A 14,435-nucleotide genomic window follows, 5' to 3' on the forward strand; every position below is an offset into this window, starting at 1 on the left:
TCTATGTTGTTTCAATGTAAAGTTGAACATTGAGCCCTTCAGCCTGCATTTGGTATATTCCATTTTCTGTGTTCTGTATAGACGATTTCTGGGTATATTTAGTTGTTTGGGGGATTCAGAAATCAATATGATCACAGAATGTTTGCAGAGATTGTCACAGAATTCTTGCAAGGTTGTAAAATCTCCAGCTACTTTATTTTCTCAGTTTCTGATTTCCTTGGGTGAGATTCTAAAACCTTAATTATTTGTTTATTTCTTTAGCTATTTAAATTGTTTTTTAGACTTACTTTAAGGATTAAAAATCCTTTTTTCTAGTACCCAAACTTTTTTCCGTGTGAAAAAAAAGTTATAGCTCCATTTCGAATGATGCTCCTGACAGATCTCATGCAGAGGCAGTGATAACCAGAACAAACTATTTCCAGAGAACATAATCCACTGTGCTTTGCCATATGGAATGAAATCCCACACTCCTATTGTCAATATCCTTTTTCTTTCTTTCTTTTTTGAGGGAAACTTAATCTTGGGAAGAAAGTGATCATAAAAAGGTGCGACTGAGATGAAATGTCAGCACCACATCAACCTTCACTGAATAATTTAATTACATACTGGTCCAGTATTAAACAAACTTGACCAGGATTATGAAAATAAGCTTCTAATACTAAGGATAACATCAGTTTGGGACAGTTGAATGAAAGATATTGGCCTGCTTCTATCAAGAGCAAACAGAGAGAGCCCTGTGAGCAGACTTAGGAGTATGCTCACCACACTCGCCATGGCAAGTGTGGCACTGCCCTCTGGCAAGCGTGACAAGCAACCTGCCTTCCTCTCCTCTTTGAAGATTCAGCGGTCTGTGGGCTCTTCTGAGCACTGTTGCAGTGATCCCTGCCACCTACACACCCCCAAAACTGGGAAGAAGGCTGGGGACTGATAGGAAGATATGTGGCAAAAGCAACCAAGGGGCCTTAACCATGCAAGGCCAAACCTGCAATTCCACCCCTAGGTTGTCCTGCTCTGTTGCGTTTTAGGAAGCAGAACCCAACAACACATGGTCACCCCACCCCACCCAACCAGCAGCTTTTGCCTTAGGTAATGCTAGTTAGGAAGCTGGTAAATAAAATTTTTGGCTTGTTTGCTTGTTCATTAGATTTACTGTATATACCACCCAATGGTGAAACCTTAGGATTCAGACCCAAACTAACCAGAATCTATGTGGCCTTGTCATTCAGTACTTATTATGCCCTATTTATTTAAACTACACTGATAAGTATATGCTAAGGATGGACAAATCTGTCAATTTTGGTTTCCCTCAGTTTCTCATTTTTCCATTCTTAATTTCAGTTCAGGTCGAACTTTGAGAATTTCTCTAGTCTTAAATTCAGTTAATTCTGAATTTTCAGCATTTTTTTAATGTTTGCATGACAATTCGTATTTTTTGTGCAGGTTTCTCCTGAGACATGCATTTTTTGTTCATTTTTGCCTAACGTACACATTTTTGCAAGCAATTTTCCTAATATAATGCGCTTTTGAATATCATTTCACCAACTATATGCATTTTTTTTTATTGGAGAACTCCTCTGTGAAATTCAGAGAAGAGCAAATTTCAAAGGATAACTGATTTTCAGTTGGTATAGTTGTGCGGAAGTGTGACATTAGGTAAATTTGCATTAAAATGTGAACTGAATTAAGTTCTCCCCCATCCATAGTATACACAAAGTCTCAAGATGGCTAGTAGCCATTATCATCCATGCATCTGTCTAATCTCCTTTAAAATCCATCCAAGTTGGCGGCCATCACTAGATCTTGTGGTAGTGAATTCCATATTTTAACTATGCTCTGTGTGAAGAAGTACTTCCTTTTATCTTCCCTGAACAGCGCTGCAGCGCTAAATTTTGAAGTGCAGGTACTCATCGTGACGGTCCGCATAGCCACCCCCCACCAAGAAAACGCAAAAAAATAAAAAAATTCAGGCAGCTATGTTGATCCTAGGGACTCACTGCAGTCCATCCTCACTGAGTGCTCGCCGAACCACCACCACCTGCCATGCAAGCTGCTGGTCAGCCTGGCGACTGCCAGGTGAGCACCTGACAGCTGCCTGTCCCCTTACAAACCATCATTTTGTGTACAGCTCGGGTTTTCCCGTAAAAGTAATGTTGCATAAATGGAGGCCATAAAGAGGCCATTTACTCAACATTACAGGCATAAATGGTCCATTCACACCTGTATTGTTGTGTAAATGGCCTCTTTACAGTAGCCGTTTATGCAACGTTACTTTTATGGAGAAACCTGAGCTGCTTTTTTTTTTTTTTTGCAAAATGGCGACTTGATGAGGGGACGGGTGGACTGCACAGCGCTCAGCAAACGGGCCCTGTAAATGCACAATGGCTCGGTGAGCAGAGTCCGGGAGGCCAAGCGCGGGGGAGTGCTGGCACTGTGTCCCTTTGAGCCCTGGCTCAACTACACCACTGGTCCTGAATCTCCCAACACTCAGCTTCATGGGATGACCCCGGTTCTAGTATTGTGAGATTGAGAAAAAGTCTCCCTATCCACTTCCTCCACACCATGCATAATTCTATGCATTCCTATAATTTCCTTCCTTGCTCACCATTGTTCTAAGCTAATCTTTACTCATAAGGGAGCTGCTCCAGCCCCTTGTTCATTTTGGTTGGCCTTCTTTGCACCTTTTCCAGCTCTACAATATTCATTTTGAGACTCAGTGACCAGAACTGGAGAACCACAGCTACAGTACTTTACCTTCTCATGTTAAATTAGCAGTATCAATGAAATCTTCCTGTAAACTGCAGGGGTTAATCATGCACGGAGGACAGTTATATCATAAAGGAATATGAGATGCCCACTATTTTCTGTTTGCTGTAATCAAATATCTATTCCACTGATGGAATGAAGTTATCTATATCTATATGGGTATCATCTGCCTGCCTGACTATCTGTCTATCTGTCTATCTATTGGTATAGGTAGAGATGCAGATATAAAGTATGTGAAAAGGTCATGTTTTTAAAAAGAAATTGTTTTTCCGTTTTAAAGGTAGTTCGCATTATTTTGTCAGAAATTTTCACAGACGTTTTCTGCATAATCCAGATGTTGAATAGGGATGTACGAATCAGCAAAACTGGAGCTTGCCAAGTTCTCTGAATTCCATCTTGAAGCTTGTTCCGATTGGTGTCCGTTTCAGATTGCGAGCTGTTTTTTGCTTTTTGCATGAAAATCCATATTTGTGTGTATTTTTCCAAATGTATGCATCAAGTGTGTGCATTTTTTTAAACATACTCATTTTGAAACGTACTCATTTTTCAAATGTATACGTGCTGTGCCCCCCCCTTTTATTTTTTGGTCTGCAAATCACCCTTCAAGCTCAGAAACGTACTGACTTTGACTGCAGATTGCATCCAAGTTCCTATTCAGTCCAGAAGGTGGGTAAATCCTGATCAAAAATCCTGATCAAAACTGGATAAAATCCTGATAAACAAATGAACTGAAACAAGTTTCTCATACATCCCCAATACTGAATGATGGTGTATTGTGTTTCCTATGAAAAGGAGGAGAGTTCAAGAAGTATTACCAATGGAGGCTGGTGGCTCTGATGCTCAAGCACCTTGGATAGTTCCCTTAGAGTTCTGACTGGTTCTGTCTGAAACCCAGAGGGATTCACCACCCCACTGACATTGGAGCCACCACTCTCCACTGAGTATTACAGCTAGTCAGATGAGTGTAAGAAGTGTTGCAGAGCATTTCATACGATAGTGTAAGGTCTCCTCCTACCCTGGTGGTCTGCACTTTTCTTTCCACTTATCCCCCCTGCCTCCATGGTACTGGCCTTTATAACATCACTAGTTGTCATGGGGATCACATCAAGGTGTTAAAAGGACAGGGTGGACATTTGCACCTGACGTCAAGGGGGCCAGCAGCAGCCCATCCAAAGGAAGAAGAGAGGAGAGGAGACTATGCATGCCTGCTACTTCGTTAATACACAGTAAAACAAACAGGTAAGGATATTGTTAGGACAGAAGAATTAAATCTATATCCGAATGTCTTTTTATTCTACCAGCCTGATAGTTGGGTTACAGGGATCGGGACACCATATATACCAGCTTGGTGGACTTTTCATATTTGGGAGGTGTACATTTTCTGCATCCACAGGCAACAGGGCTCCTAGTGAGTGGGTGGGTTGGGAGGTGAATTCCATCTTCCTTGAAAAATATCTTGTCTGAGAGAAGATAAAGGGTAACCCCTGGATAATATCGCAAACAGAGGATAAATTCATTCAAAACAGAGCACAGCCATGGGGTGAACAGGCCCTGGAACATTTTGCATATCCTGAACACCCATAAAAGGGCCTAAAAATAATTTTAATTAATTAATAAATAGTTTCTGAAGTAGGTTTGTTTTCTCTGACTTAAGCTTAGATAAATGGAAGAGCACATTTTTTAAAAAAAGTAAAAGTTCATCTAAATAGCGTGTGTGGATTTGCAAGTGTCCGATAGCTTAAATCGACAGACTTAGGGATGATTCGTAATGTTATCAGAGCCACTTCCATGTGACTGGATACCACACTAGTCCAGGAAGTACTGCCCTTGAAGTAACCCCCGCCAACCTGGTGCTCTCCTATTGTGTTGGACTACAGCTCCCAACATGACCAGCCTGCATAGTCTTTGGCCCTGCTGGCTGGGGATAATGGAAGTCATAGTCCAACCCATCTGGAGAGCACCAGGTTGGGGAAAGGGGTCCTGAATGTTCAGGTTTACAATTTGGGGGTGCTCATTGATTCAGTTTGGTCACCAGGGGCCAAAGTGACCTCAGTGGAATGGAGGACCTTTTGCCAGCTGGTGCACCAGCCGCAATCCCTCCTGGGGACAGAAACATATCCATGCTCAGGCAGCAGCTCCTTTTGAGGCCTCTGAAGTAGGCAACGGAGCTAAGGAGTGGGGAAAGCTCCAGCCCGTGATGATTTTGTACTATAGTTGCTAAAAAGGAGCTATGAATCAGGAAATCCCCTGATCTGATATGAACTCACTAGGTGACCTTAGGAAAACCACTTTCTCTCAGCCTCACCACCACCCCCCATTTCAATATGCGGGATAATAATTTTGACTTGCCTTACAGCAGGGGTTGGCAACCAGATACTTTGGACTAAAATTCCCGGAATCCCTAACCATTGGCCATACTGGTTGGGGCTGCTGGAAGTTGCAGTCCCAAACATCTGGGGGGGGGCACCAGGTTGCTTACCCCTGCCTTCCAGGGCTTTGAACTCCTTGTTAAGAAGGCAGGTTGTTCAAAGTGGTTCTCAGCAGGCACGTGCATTTGGAAAGCACTGCTTGTATTGCTAGATTACATTTTAATTGCTATATTATTTAAGCATTGCTGTATTATTCCCTTATATTTTTATATTTTATTATTTAATGTATTATATTAATATAATAATATAAAACACTATATTATATTATTTAAGCATATTTTATATTATTGCAATGTATTTTTATTCTACATTGTTTTTACGCTGGTTTTTCTATTGTATTGTATGCATTTTTTTAAATATATGAACAGCTTAAAGATCTTAGGCTATCAAGCAGTATGTCAGTAATGTAAATAAATAAATACGTTTGCTTATACAGTTATATTTTATGGTTTCGAGTTTTGTAACCGCCCAGTGAGCTTGGGCTATTGGGCAGTACAGAAATGTAATAAATAAATCACTCAAGTTGACATTTCAGCCAATGAGAAATTAATCTGGCCGCTGCGCAAGCATTGGCCACTTTTCCCAAAAGGGGCGTTGCTGCATCTCGGGTGACAGCAGTGGCACAGTCAACCCTTCGGGTCCGATCTGACAAAGCCTGAAGGCAAATTCTCTCTCTGGCTCTTCCGGGTGCACTTGCATTTGTTATGCTGCCACCACGGCTCCTGGCACTGCATTTGATCATGCTCCTTCCTGGTGAGTGGCATTTACTTCGCAAAAGCCATGTCTTGGGAGTTAACGCCTTCTGCTAAATGGTTAGATTACAGGGCCAACAGAATCATAGAACCACAGGGCTGGAAGGGGCCTACAAGACCATGGAGTCCAGCCCCCTGATCAATGCAGGAAGCCTGCTCCCCAGGCGGTCTCCCATCCAAGTACGAACCAGGGCTGACCCTGCTTAGCTTCTGAGATCAGCTTCCATTCTGGGGCTGATAGCAACTCTGGCGGGGTGGGGGATTAGGATTTTCATTGGGACCATGGTGGGAGAAAGGGCTAACTCCTCTCCTCCAGACATCATGGTCCTTATCCTGACTGGGGGGCGGGGGCGTGTAGCTATTATTTAGGAGGAAAGGAGACATGTTAAATGCATTCCTGTTTTTAATATCACCTCTAGTTTGGCCCTGAACATCTTGATAGCAAAGATCTTCAGAGGAGACAATTGACAAAAATGGACTTGGAAGCAACTTAAGTTGTGCTAGGGCTCCACTCGGGAACTTCTTTTCACTTTCCCTTTAGCCCTTGTGATTCAGCCCAGAACATGAGAAAGAATGATCAAGGAGAGAGAGAGAGTCTTAGAACATGCACAGAGTGCCTGTCCCTGTTACCACTGAGTCACAGGAATACACATGGTGTGATGCAACCGCACTTGCAATAGTATGTATAATTCTGGTCACCATGTCTCAGAAAGGATATCATATCTGCTCCCTGCTCACTTGCTATTCACGATGAGAGTAAAGCTCCCCTTGGTGCCAGTTTTAATCAGGACCACTATGACGGTGAAGTTCCCACCACAGAATGGATAAAGATGTGAATAACATGTCTAATATGTTACTACTAACATGTCTAATAATAATCATGTCTAATAATAATCATGTCTAATTTGGCCTTCGGCCCTTACACTACAGCTGTATATCGAAAGTGCGGTATTTGGGTGGCCTGTTCATGCCGTGCGTTTTTGTTTCACACAAGCCATCATTGGGAATGGACAATTGTAACCTGTGATCCAGATTATCACTAGCAATGATGGGCAGAAATTCCCATGATCGCAGAGCTAGAAAATGGCTCTTGGCCGTATTCACATTCTCCTAGTTTCACGCAATAATCCTGACCCAGAAGCAGCAACACACTATAAGGTGCTGCACAGGACTAGTAACATGCTGGCATAAACTGCATGCAGTTGCCCCAGAAAGCATGAAGATACACATTCCGGGATCATGGACATGCAGTGCTGTGAAGACTCTAACGCAATATGTACATGCTCATTATTATTAAGTGAGGGAGAGGATCAGGCAGCAACACCCCTTCCACTGAAGTTCACTGGGGCCTGTCCCGCTCAGATTACAACAACAACCAAGTCATCCTGTAGCTAGCAGATGCAGAGGGAAAGGCAGTGACTATCCGCTACCAGCCAGAATCTGGATCAAACTTCGTTTCAGTTTGTCTTTGACCAGAATTTAGCCCATTCACACCTCCCAGAAAATTCAAAGTCTGTGAATTTCCAAGCTGGTGATGGGATTCACACCACACACAAAAAATGTGTTCCAAAAATATGTGCCTTTTTTTTTCTTTTTTTTTAGAAAAATGCACAATTGATGTGTACATTTTGGGGAAATGTGCACAAAAATGTGCATGACTTTTCTTGCAATAAGAAAAAAAACAAAGCTTGCAATCTGATACGGACACGAGTCAGAATGAGCTTTGAGGTGGAAATCGGAGACCCTGGATTAGTTCAAGTTTTGCTGATTCACATATCCCTCCATCAGCCACTCTGCAGCTGGGTAGAAGGCGAGACACTCACACATTGACTCGCCTTTCATTTGGCTGCTTTGGCCAATTTGTTTATTATACTGCTTCGATTGGTCATCTTAAGTTTTTTTGTTAAAAAGAAAAGGAGAGCCAGTGTGGCGTAGCAGTTAGAGTGTTGGACTGGGACTCAGGAGATTGGGGTTCTAGTCTCCACTCAGCCATGAAGCTCCCTGGGTGACTTTGGGCCAGCCACTGACACTCAGCCTAACCTACCTCACAGGGTTGTTGTGGGGATAATATGGAGAGGAGGACGGCCATGTAAGCCACCTTGGGTTCCTTGCAAGAGGGAAAAAGGCAGGATATAAGTCTAATATTTAATAATAATAATAATAATAATAATAATAATAATGTGGGATACATATATGAGAAAGATATATATTACTCTTTCCACTGCACAAGAAGCAGAAGGGAATATTCATCTTCCTCCATTCTATGCAGGGTCAATGGAAACAGCTGTAACTATAGGGCAAGGGAGGGGGAAAGTTCTCATTTATTTATTTATACATACATACATACTACTTTTATACCACTTAAAATCCCTACACGGTTCACACTAAAATTACAATATAATAATATGAAAACAAGATTAAAAAATAAATAAATAAAAACACTACAACAAGATAACAATAAAACAGGGCAGTGACATAATCAGGGAAACCCTGTGTGAAGAGAGATGCTTTCAAGAGGCATTTAAAATGTGACCTTGTTTCTGCTTCCTGAACCACATGTGAGAGTGTTCTAACGGGTGGGTACCACCACTGAGAAGGCCTGCTTTTGAGCCATTACCTAGTGACATTCCCTTGCTCATGGAACAACCAGTAAAGTCTCCTCAGAAGATCTCAGGGGTCAACTGGAGATATATATATGGGAGGGCAGTCAGCTAGGTATCCTGTTCCGAGTTGTTTAGGGCTTAGTTCAGCTACCTTTGCCAGTGCACCCTTTTTTATGTTAACCCACATCACTTTACGTCCTAGAGAATGGTCTGAGGGCATATAATGCAGCCTGAATGTAAACAGGTGTGGGTCTGGTCAGTGCCTGGATGGCAGATCACCTCGGAGCTCCATGTATGCTGTCTTGAGTTCCATGATGGAAAGAAGGCGGGATATAAATCTACTAACTAAATACATAATAAATACAACTGAATGGGGCAGAAGCTATAACAAACAGCAACCATCACATCATGTCCTAAGCGTAGCGGTCCTTCCTGAACCACACAAGAGCAAATAGTTAAAGCCATTCATCCTTCAGGAGAAGTGAAGTAGGTAGCGTTACCCCATCGCTGCTTTTTCACCAGCCTGTCTCTTTTTTCATGACCAAACCCTTCTTCTTTTAATGTCTCCTTTAAAAATCTTACCTAGAACATTCAAAGTCACTTTTAATAACATACTAAAAAGGTTCTCTTGCCATCTTCTGCCTTGCCAATATGTATAAATCCTGTACAGTACCCTATAGCTATTAGCTCTCCGTTTAGTGACATCAATGCTGTGCAAGTTCAGCTTGAAGATGTATTGAAATGTAGCCACCTGAGCTGTTTATGCCTGATAGATTTTGACAGCTGTGTCTGTGATATGCCTTTGCTTTTTCTTTATTTACAGCTTTATGGCTTTTGCCAAATACAAAACACATTCAAAACCAATGCACTAAAAATAAACATTGTACATACACAGGACAGAGCCAACTATGCAATTCTCTCTCTTATTCACTGAGTGAATAAAGGAAGCATCCCAGCTGAGTATAATACAATGATAAACCACTCTGCTTAACAATCAGAACAGGGTGTTTTTTTCCTTTGAAGTCTATGGGCACAATCCATTCCATGCCCTGTGCATGATCAGCCATTGTACAAGCACCATGTGCAGGAGGTAGTTGATGGAAGTCAGAATCCTCTCCATAGATCACCACACAGGTGATGGAGATGAATGGAGCATCCCCTAAGTGTGTAATGGTTTACAGTGCCATCCTATGCTTGTCTACTCAGAAGTAAGCCCCACTGGGCTCAATGAACTTGTTGTTGTTGTTCAGTTGTTAAGTCATGTCTGACTCTTCGTGACCCCATGGACCATAGCATGCCAGGCCTTCCTGTCCTTCAATGAACTTACTCCCATGTAAATGTGTCTATAAAGTTTATATAGAGGACAGTTCTGTACATACTGTACTAGATCTTCTGTTTCATCCCATTTCCATGAGCTTTACCTACTTTGAAAAGCTGGCTTGTTGTAGCGGTTGTTTTTCCCACTATTGAAAATGTACAGTAATTTTCATCTGACTAAATCTTATCCAACATTATTTTGTGGTACTGTCCAGTCAAGGGCACTGTGGACAAAAAGGGTGAGACGTTCAAAGTTGAAGTTGAAAGTTGAAATATACACCTTCCACCCTCGTCCATCGAGAACTCAGCTGTTTTGTACCCCTAAGCCAGCTTTTCCCAACCTGGCTGCTTTCCAGATATTTGCACTGCAACTCCCGTCAGCCTCAGCTAGCATGGCAAATCTAGTCCAGTATTGTTGACATGGACTGACAGCACCTCTCCACAGTTCCAGGCATGATTCTTTCCCAGCCTCAACTGGAGATGCCGGGGACTGAACCGGGGACTTTTTGTGTGCAAAGCAGGGGCTCTATCACTGAGCTTCAGCTCCTTCCCGCAGCCTGGAGGGCAACCAGGTTGGGAAAGGCTGCCCTAAACATTAATCAGAGTGACTTCTAGGCAAGAGATACATTCAGTGTTACTTTTGCCTAATAATTCCCCGGAGGACCCCTTTGCAAAACAACAATAAACGGGCAACACCTTATCAGTGCTTTCCTTCCCTGGAGCCAGGGAGAAGTGGGACTTTCTGGGCAGAGCCTCATGATGATCAGCACACATGGTACCACTCTTTGCAGGTATGTTTTTATTACAGCATTACTATTTAACATTTACCTCTCATCCTGTGTAGGGCTGAGACATTATTTCAGGACATTATTTCTTCCATTCTGCAATGGTTTTTATAGACACTTGTGGATTATTGTAGAGTGTTGGAACTGGCCAATGGACTCACTTCCAGTTTTAGCCCCACTCTCCCCCAAAAGAGAACGCGTGGGCGACATTGCCTGGGATCTTCCCTAACCTGTCCCCAAGAGTTAAGGTGGGTTATAGATGGATGTTGATGCTTCAGGACTGATCTCTTCCCTTGACAAGATTGAGACGGGTCAACTGAGTGAGAAAACAGAGTTTTTAAATGCTAACGTTGAAATCGACATGTTACATGGAGTCAGGGCCAGCCCTGCCACCAGGTAGAGTGAGGTGGCTACCGTGGAGCTTTTCTACATGAGGATGTTAATCCACTGTATCTATTTCCAGTTTCATTACAAAATTGAGATCCGAGCACTCCATGAGGAGGGTTTCCTTTCCTGGCTTTCCACTACATAACCTCTAGATAGCACTGTGGTATAGCATAAAAGTGCAAATACACAAGAGGCAATCACACTTTCTTTCACTTTCACAATAAAATGCCGCACTTTCTGTGCTCTAAAAAAACTAGCCAAAAGTGCTGGTTCATAAAAGTGAAGCTGGAGGGTCGTGTCATCGTCTGAAGAACCTGTAAGTAGGGATGTCAGAGAAATCCACAATGGAATCAAATGAGTTTGGATTTTCATGAATCCAACCCGTGGATACTACAGTGGACCAGCTTTCCCTGTTGGGTGGATTCCACGCACCTGCAGACCGTTTTTCTAACATTCCCAAATTTTGCACAAATTTTGCATAGGAAAATACCCAACATTTTTAAAAGGCTAAATATGTGCATTTCCCCCATAGGCTAAAGTCTAAGTGAAAATGTGCATTTTGGGGAAATTTGCAGATTTCTGCAAGTGCACATTTGCGAAAATTTGCGGGGGGGAGTTGATTCAGTCAGTGGGTGGACAACAGAATGAAAGGTGTCTGACAATCTGTGAAACACAGGCAGAACAGATTTTACACAATCCATACATACGTACATGTAAGGAGCCGTGAGCAGAAATTGATGAGTGCACGATAAATGCCTCATGTATAAAAGCCCTATGGCAGTAGATGCTGGGGGTGGAGAGTGGTAGGTATCTGCTTACCCACAGTGGGATATAAGGTTGAGTAAGGCTGTCCTCATGAGTTAAGGCTAAGTTAAGGCTGTCCTCATGAGTTAAATTTGAGTTAAGGCCTAGTTAAGGCTGTCTTCATTAGTTAAGGCTGAGTTAAGGCTGTCCTCATGAGTTAAGGCTGAGTTAAGGCTGTCCTCATGAGTTAAGCAGCCTCCCACCTGGTTCTGTTTTCCACTCAGATGCAGCTATCACAGGCTGCACTGGGTTATCTAAATAAAAAATATGAAGGAATCATTGGAACTTGACTTAATCTGTAGTGTGAGCCTATGTTTTCATGAAATATCCAATCCCCAACAACCCATTCCTAAACTCTTGTCTCCCGCACACAAAAAACCCCACCCTCTACACCCACATCCCAAACACTGGATTGGATCCAGACCAAGTGAATCATATTTAGGTCCCATTGAAATGAGTTGTGAAAAGTCAGTCCAGCCTTCCCCAACCTGGCACCCTCCAGATATGTTGAGCTACAACTCCCATCATCGCCAGTCAAGTGACAATGATGGGAGTTGTAATCCAACACATCTGGAGGGTACCAGGTAGGGGATGAGTTAGTCATTACTAACTTGTCCCATTGATTTCAATTCGCTGAAATGAATTGTTAAAAATTAGACATTAGCAACTTGTCCCATTAACTTCAGTGGGAACTAAGTGCAACTAACTTGTCAGTCCAGCCCATTGGATGGAGGAGTGAAAAAAAATCCCTGAAATATGGGGGTCAAGGTGAACTGCAATACAGAGTTTGAAAACTGCAGTGTGTGTGTGTGTGTGTGTGATATTCATGTTCTAGTAACCCTTCTGAACAGTTCCGTATACTTTTGATTTATAGAAATTAAGTAAATGCTGAACAAATTATTGAGCATAAACTGTTTAGGAATGCAAGCTCATTTGGATAATCTCCATTCCTCTGTGCATAATTTCTGTGTGATTTCCCCTGGCATCGTCCTGGTTAAAAACCTCCTCTTCACTTCTGGAACACTCAATGAATGAAGGAACAAATATGTCCCTTGTTAAGGATACTCTTCCAAAAGTTAATCAGTAGCACTAGACTTCTCTGTGAAGTGGTACAAACTTGTGCTCTAGCACCAAGCTATGGCCTTTCTCCTTTTGTCCAACTTACATGGCAGCTACCAAAAAGGGTGGTTTTCTTTTACAATACCATATATGTGTAGATGTATGTATATAGATGTATGTATATTTGCCTGCATTGTGTTTACCAGACAGTGGGAGAAAGATTTGAGGACCACATGAAGACCATCAATTTTCTACTGCAAAAACTTGACAGCTTGATGGAAGACCACTTGGGGGCTTTAGACACACTGGTGAGTGACCATGTCAGGAACTTATGGGAGTGGCTGGAGGAACATACCAAGGATCTCAATGTGTGGCTCAACATGTACTTTTGGGCCCTTCAAGAGTTTCATGACAGATACATGAAAGATTCTTCTGACTATACATTGAGCAAGGAGATCCTACTCCATGACAACCACTGGAATGAGCACATTAGTAAAGCAGACATGTGGCTGGAGCACCCTAACATTACCTTGTACATGTGGTTGGAGGAAGCCCCTCTAATCTTCTCCAAAGCACTGGAGATACAAGGCAGTGATGTGGGCAGCTCACTGAAAGAATATACTGAAATTCATATCCAGCACTTGGAAGACCATGTCAGAACCTTAGAACAGTTACTGGACAACTACACAGCCACTGCTGGTAAGTGGTTGGAGGAGCATGCCACAGCTAAAGAAGCATCCCCCCAGAAATACACCTGGAACTTGCTCAGCATGGGTCCACAGGCACAAATGCTAGGGAAAGTACAAGTGGTCGCTTTGCAAGGGAAGTGCCTCGGTGTCATGAAATGGCTGGAAGAGCATGTCAAAGTCTTAGAACAGTGGCTGTGGGACACCATCAACTGGCAACAGAAGAAGAAGGGCATCTTACAGGCATTATCAAGTGCTTTTCGATGAATTCTACCTAGTATCCTTCACAATGGAGCTCATATGAAATGTACACTGTGGATTTCTGCAGTCTACACACTTGCAGGCTGTAATACCTTAACATGAATAAAACGTAAGCACAAATCACTCCCATGTTCTTTTCATACAGTTTATTTCCTTCCCACCCACCAGATCTGCCAAGAGAGGGGTACAAGTGAACTTGCTGCACCAGGTCAAAGCCACCAGCGTGCCCAGGCCCTGATTTATTGTTGTTCTTATTCTCATTCTCCTTTTCTTTTTTTTTTAAAGCAAGTCCGTCACCCTTGTAGAATGAAAAATACAAAACACAATGTGCAAGCACCATTCTAACCAACTGCTTTGTGAGAAATGAGCCTGCTCCTACTTTTCAGTGTTTTTAGCCAGTGAGTGAAAATGCGGCTATGATTGATGGCAAAGCCATGCTGATTATTATTTTTCCTGTGGGTCAATGGCCTTTTGTAGAAAAAAGGCTTCTCACTCTGCCTTATACTTACCAATTGAAAGAGGGGGTAAGAGATCACCTGACCTGGTCACAGCCTTCCCCACTATGGTGGGGAAGTATTGTATTTCTATT

At 42.5% G+C, this 14,435-nt stretch overlaps 1 protein-coding gene across 1 annotated transcript; it reads left to right on the top strand.

Moving 5' to 3' along the window:
- The first annotated feature begins 10,596 nt into the window (after positions 1-10,596).
- Positions 10,597-13,968, top strand: LOC146359009 (uncharacterized). Its single transcript, XM_084830597.1, has 2 exons — positions 10,597-10,655; positions 13,106-13,968. Exon 2 carries the CDS (start codon positions 13,133-13,135, stop codon positions 13,850-13,852), a length of 720 nt encoding a protein of 239 aa, XP_084686723.1. The 5' UTR covers positions 10,597-10,655; positions 13,106-13,132; the 3' UTR covers positions 13,853-13,968.
- The last annotated feature ends 467 nt before the right edge of the window (positions 13,969-14,435 follow it).

This window comes from Heloderma suspectum, chromosome 1, assembly GCF_057233095.1.
Source record: "Heloderma suspectum isolate Gila_16-S chromosome 1, 16-S_ref, whole genome shotgun sequence".
In the NCBI taxonomy this organism is placed as follows: domain Eukaryota; kingdom Metazoa; phylum Chordata; class Lepidosauria; order Squamata; family Helodermatidae; genus Heloderma; species Heloderma suspectum.

What these genes read in the sequence shown, in the direction of transcription:
- LOC146359009 (XM_084830597.1), top strand. Translation starts at nt 13,133, where the DNA reads ATGAAGACCATCAATTTTCTACTGCAAAAACTTGACAGCTTGATGGAA.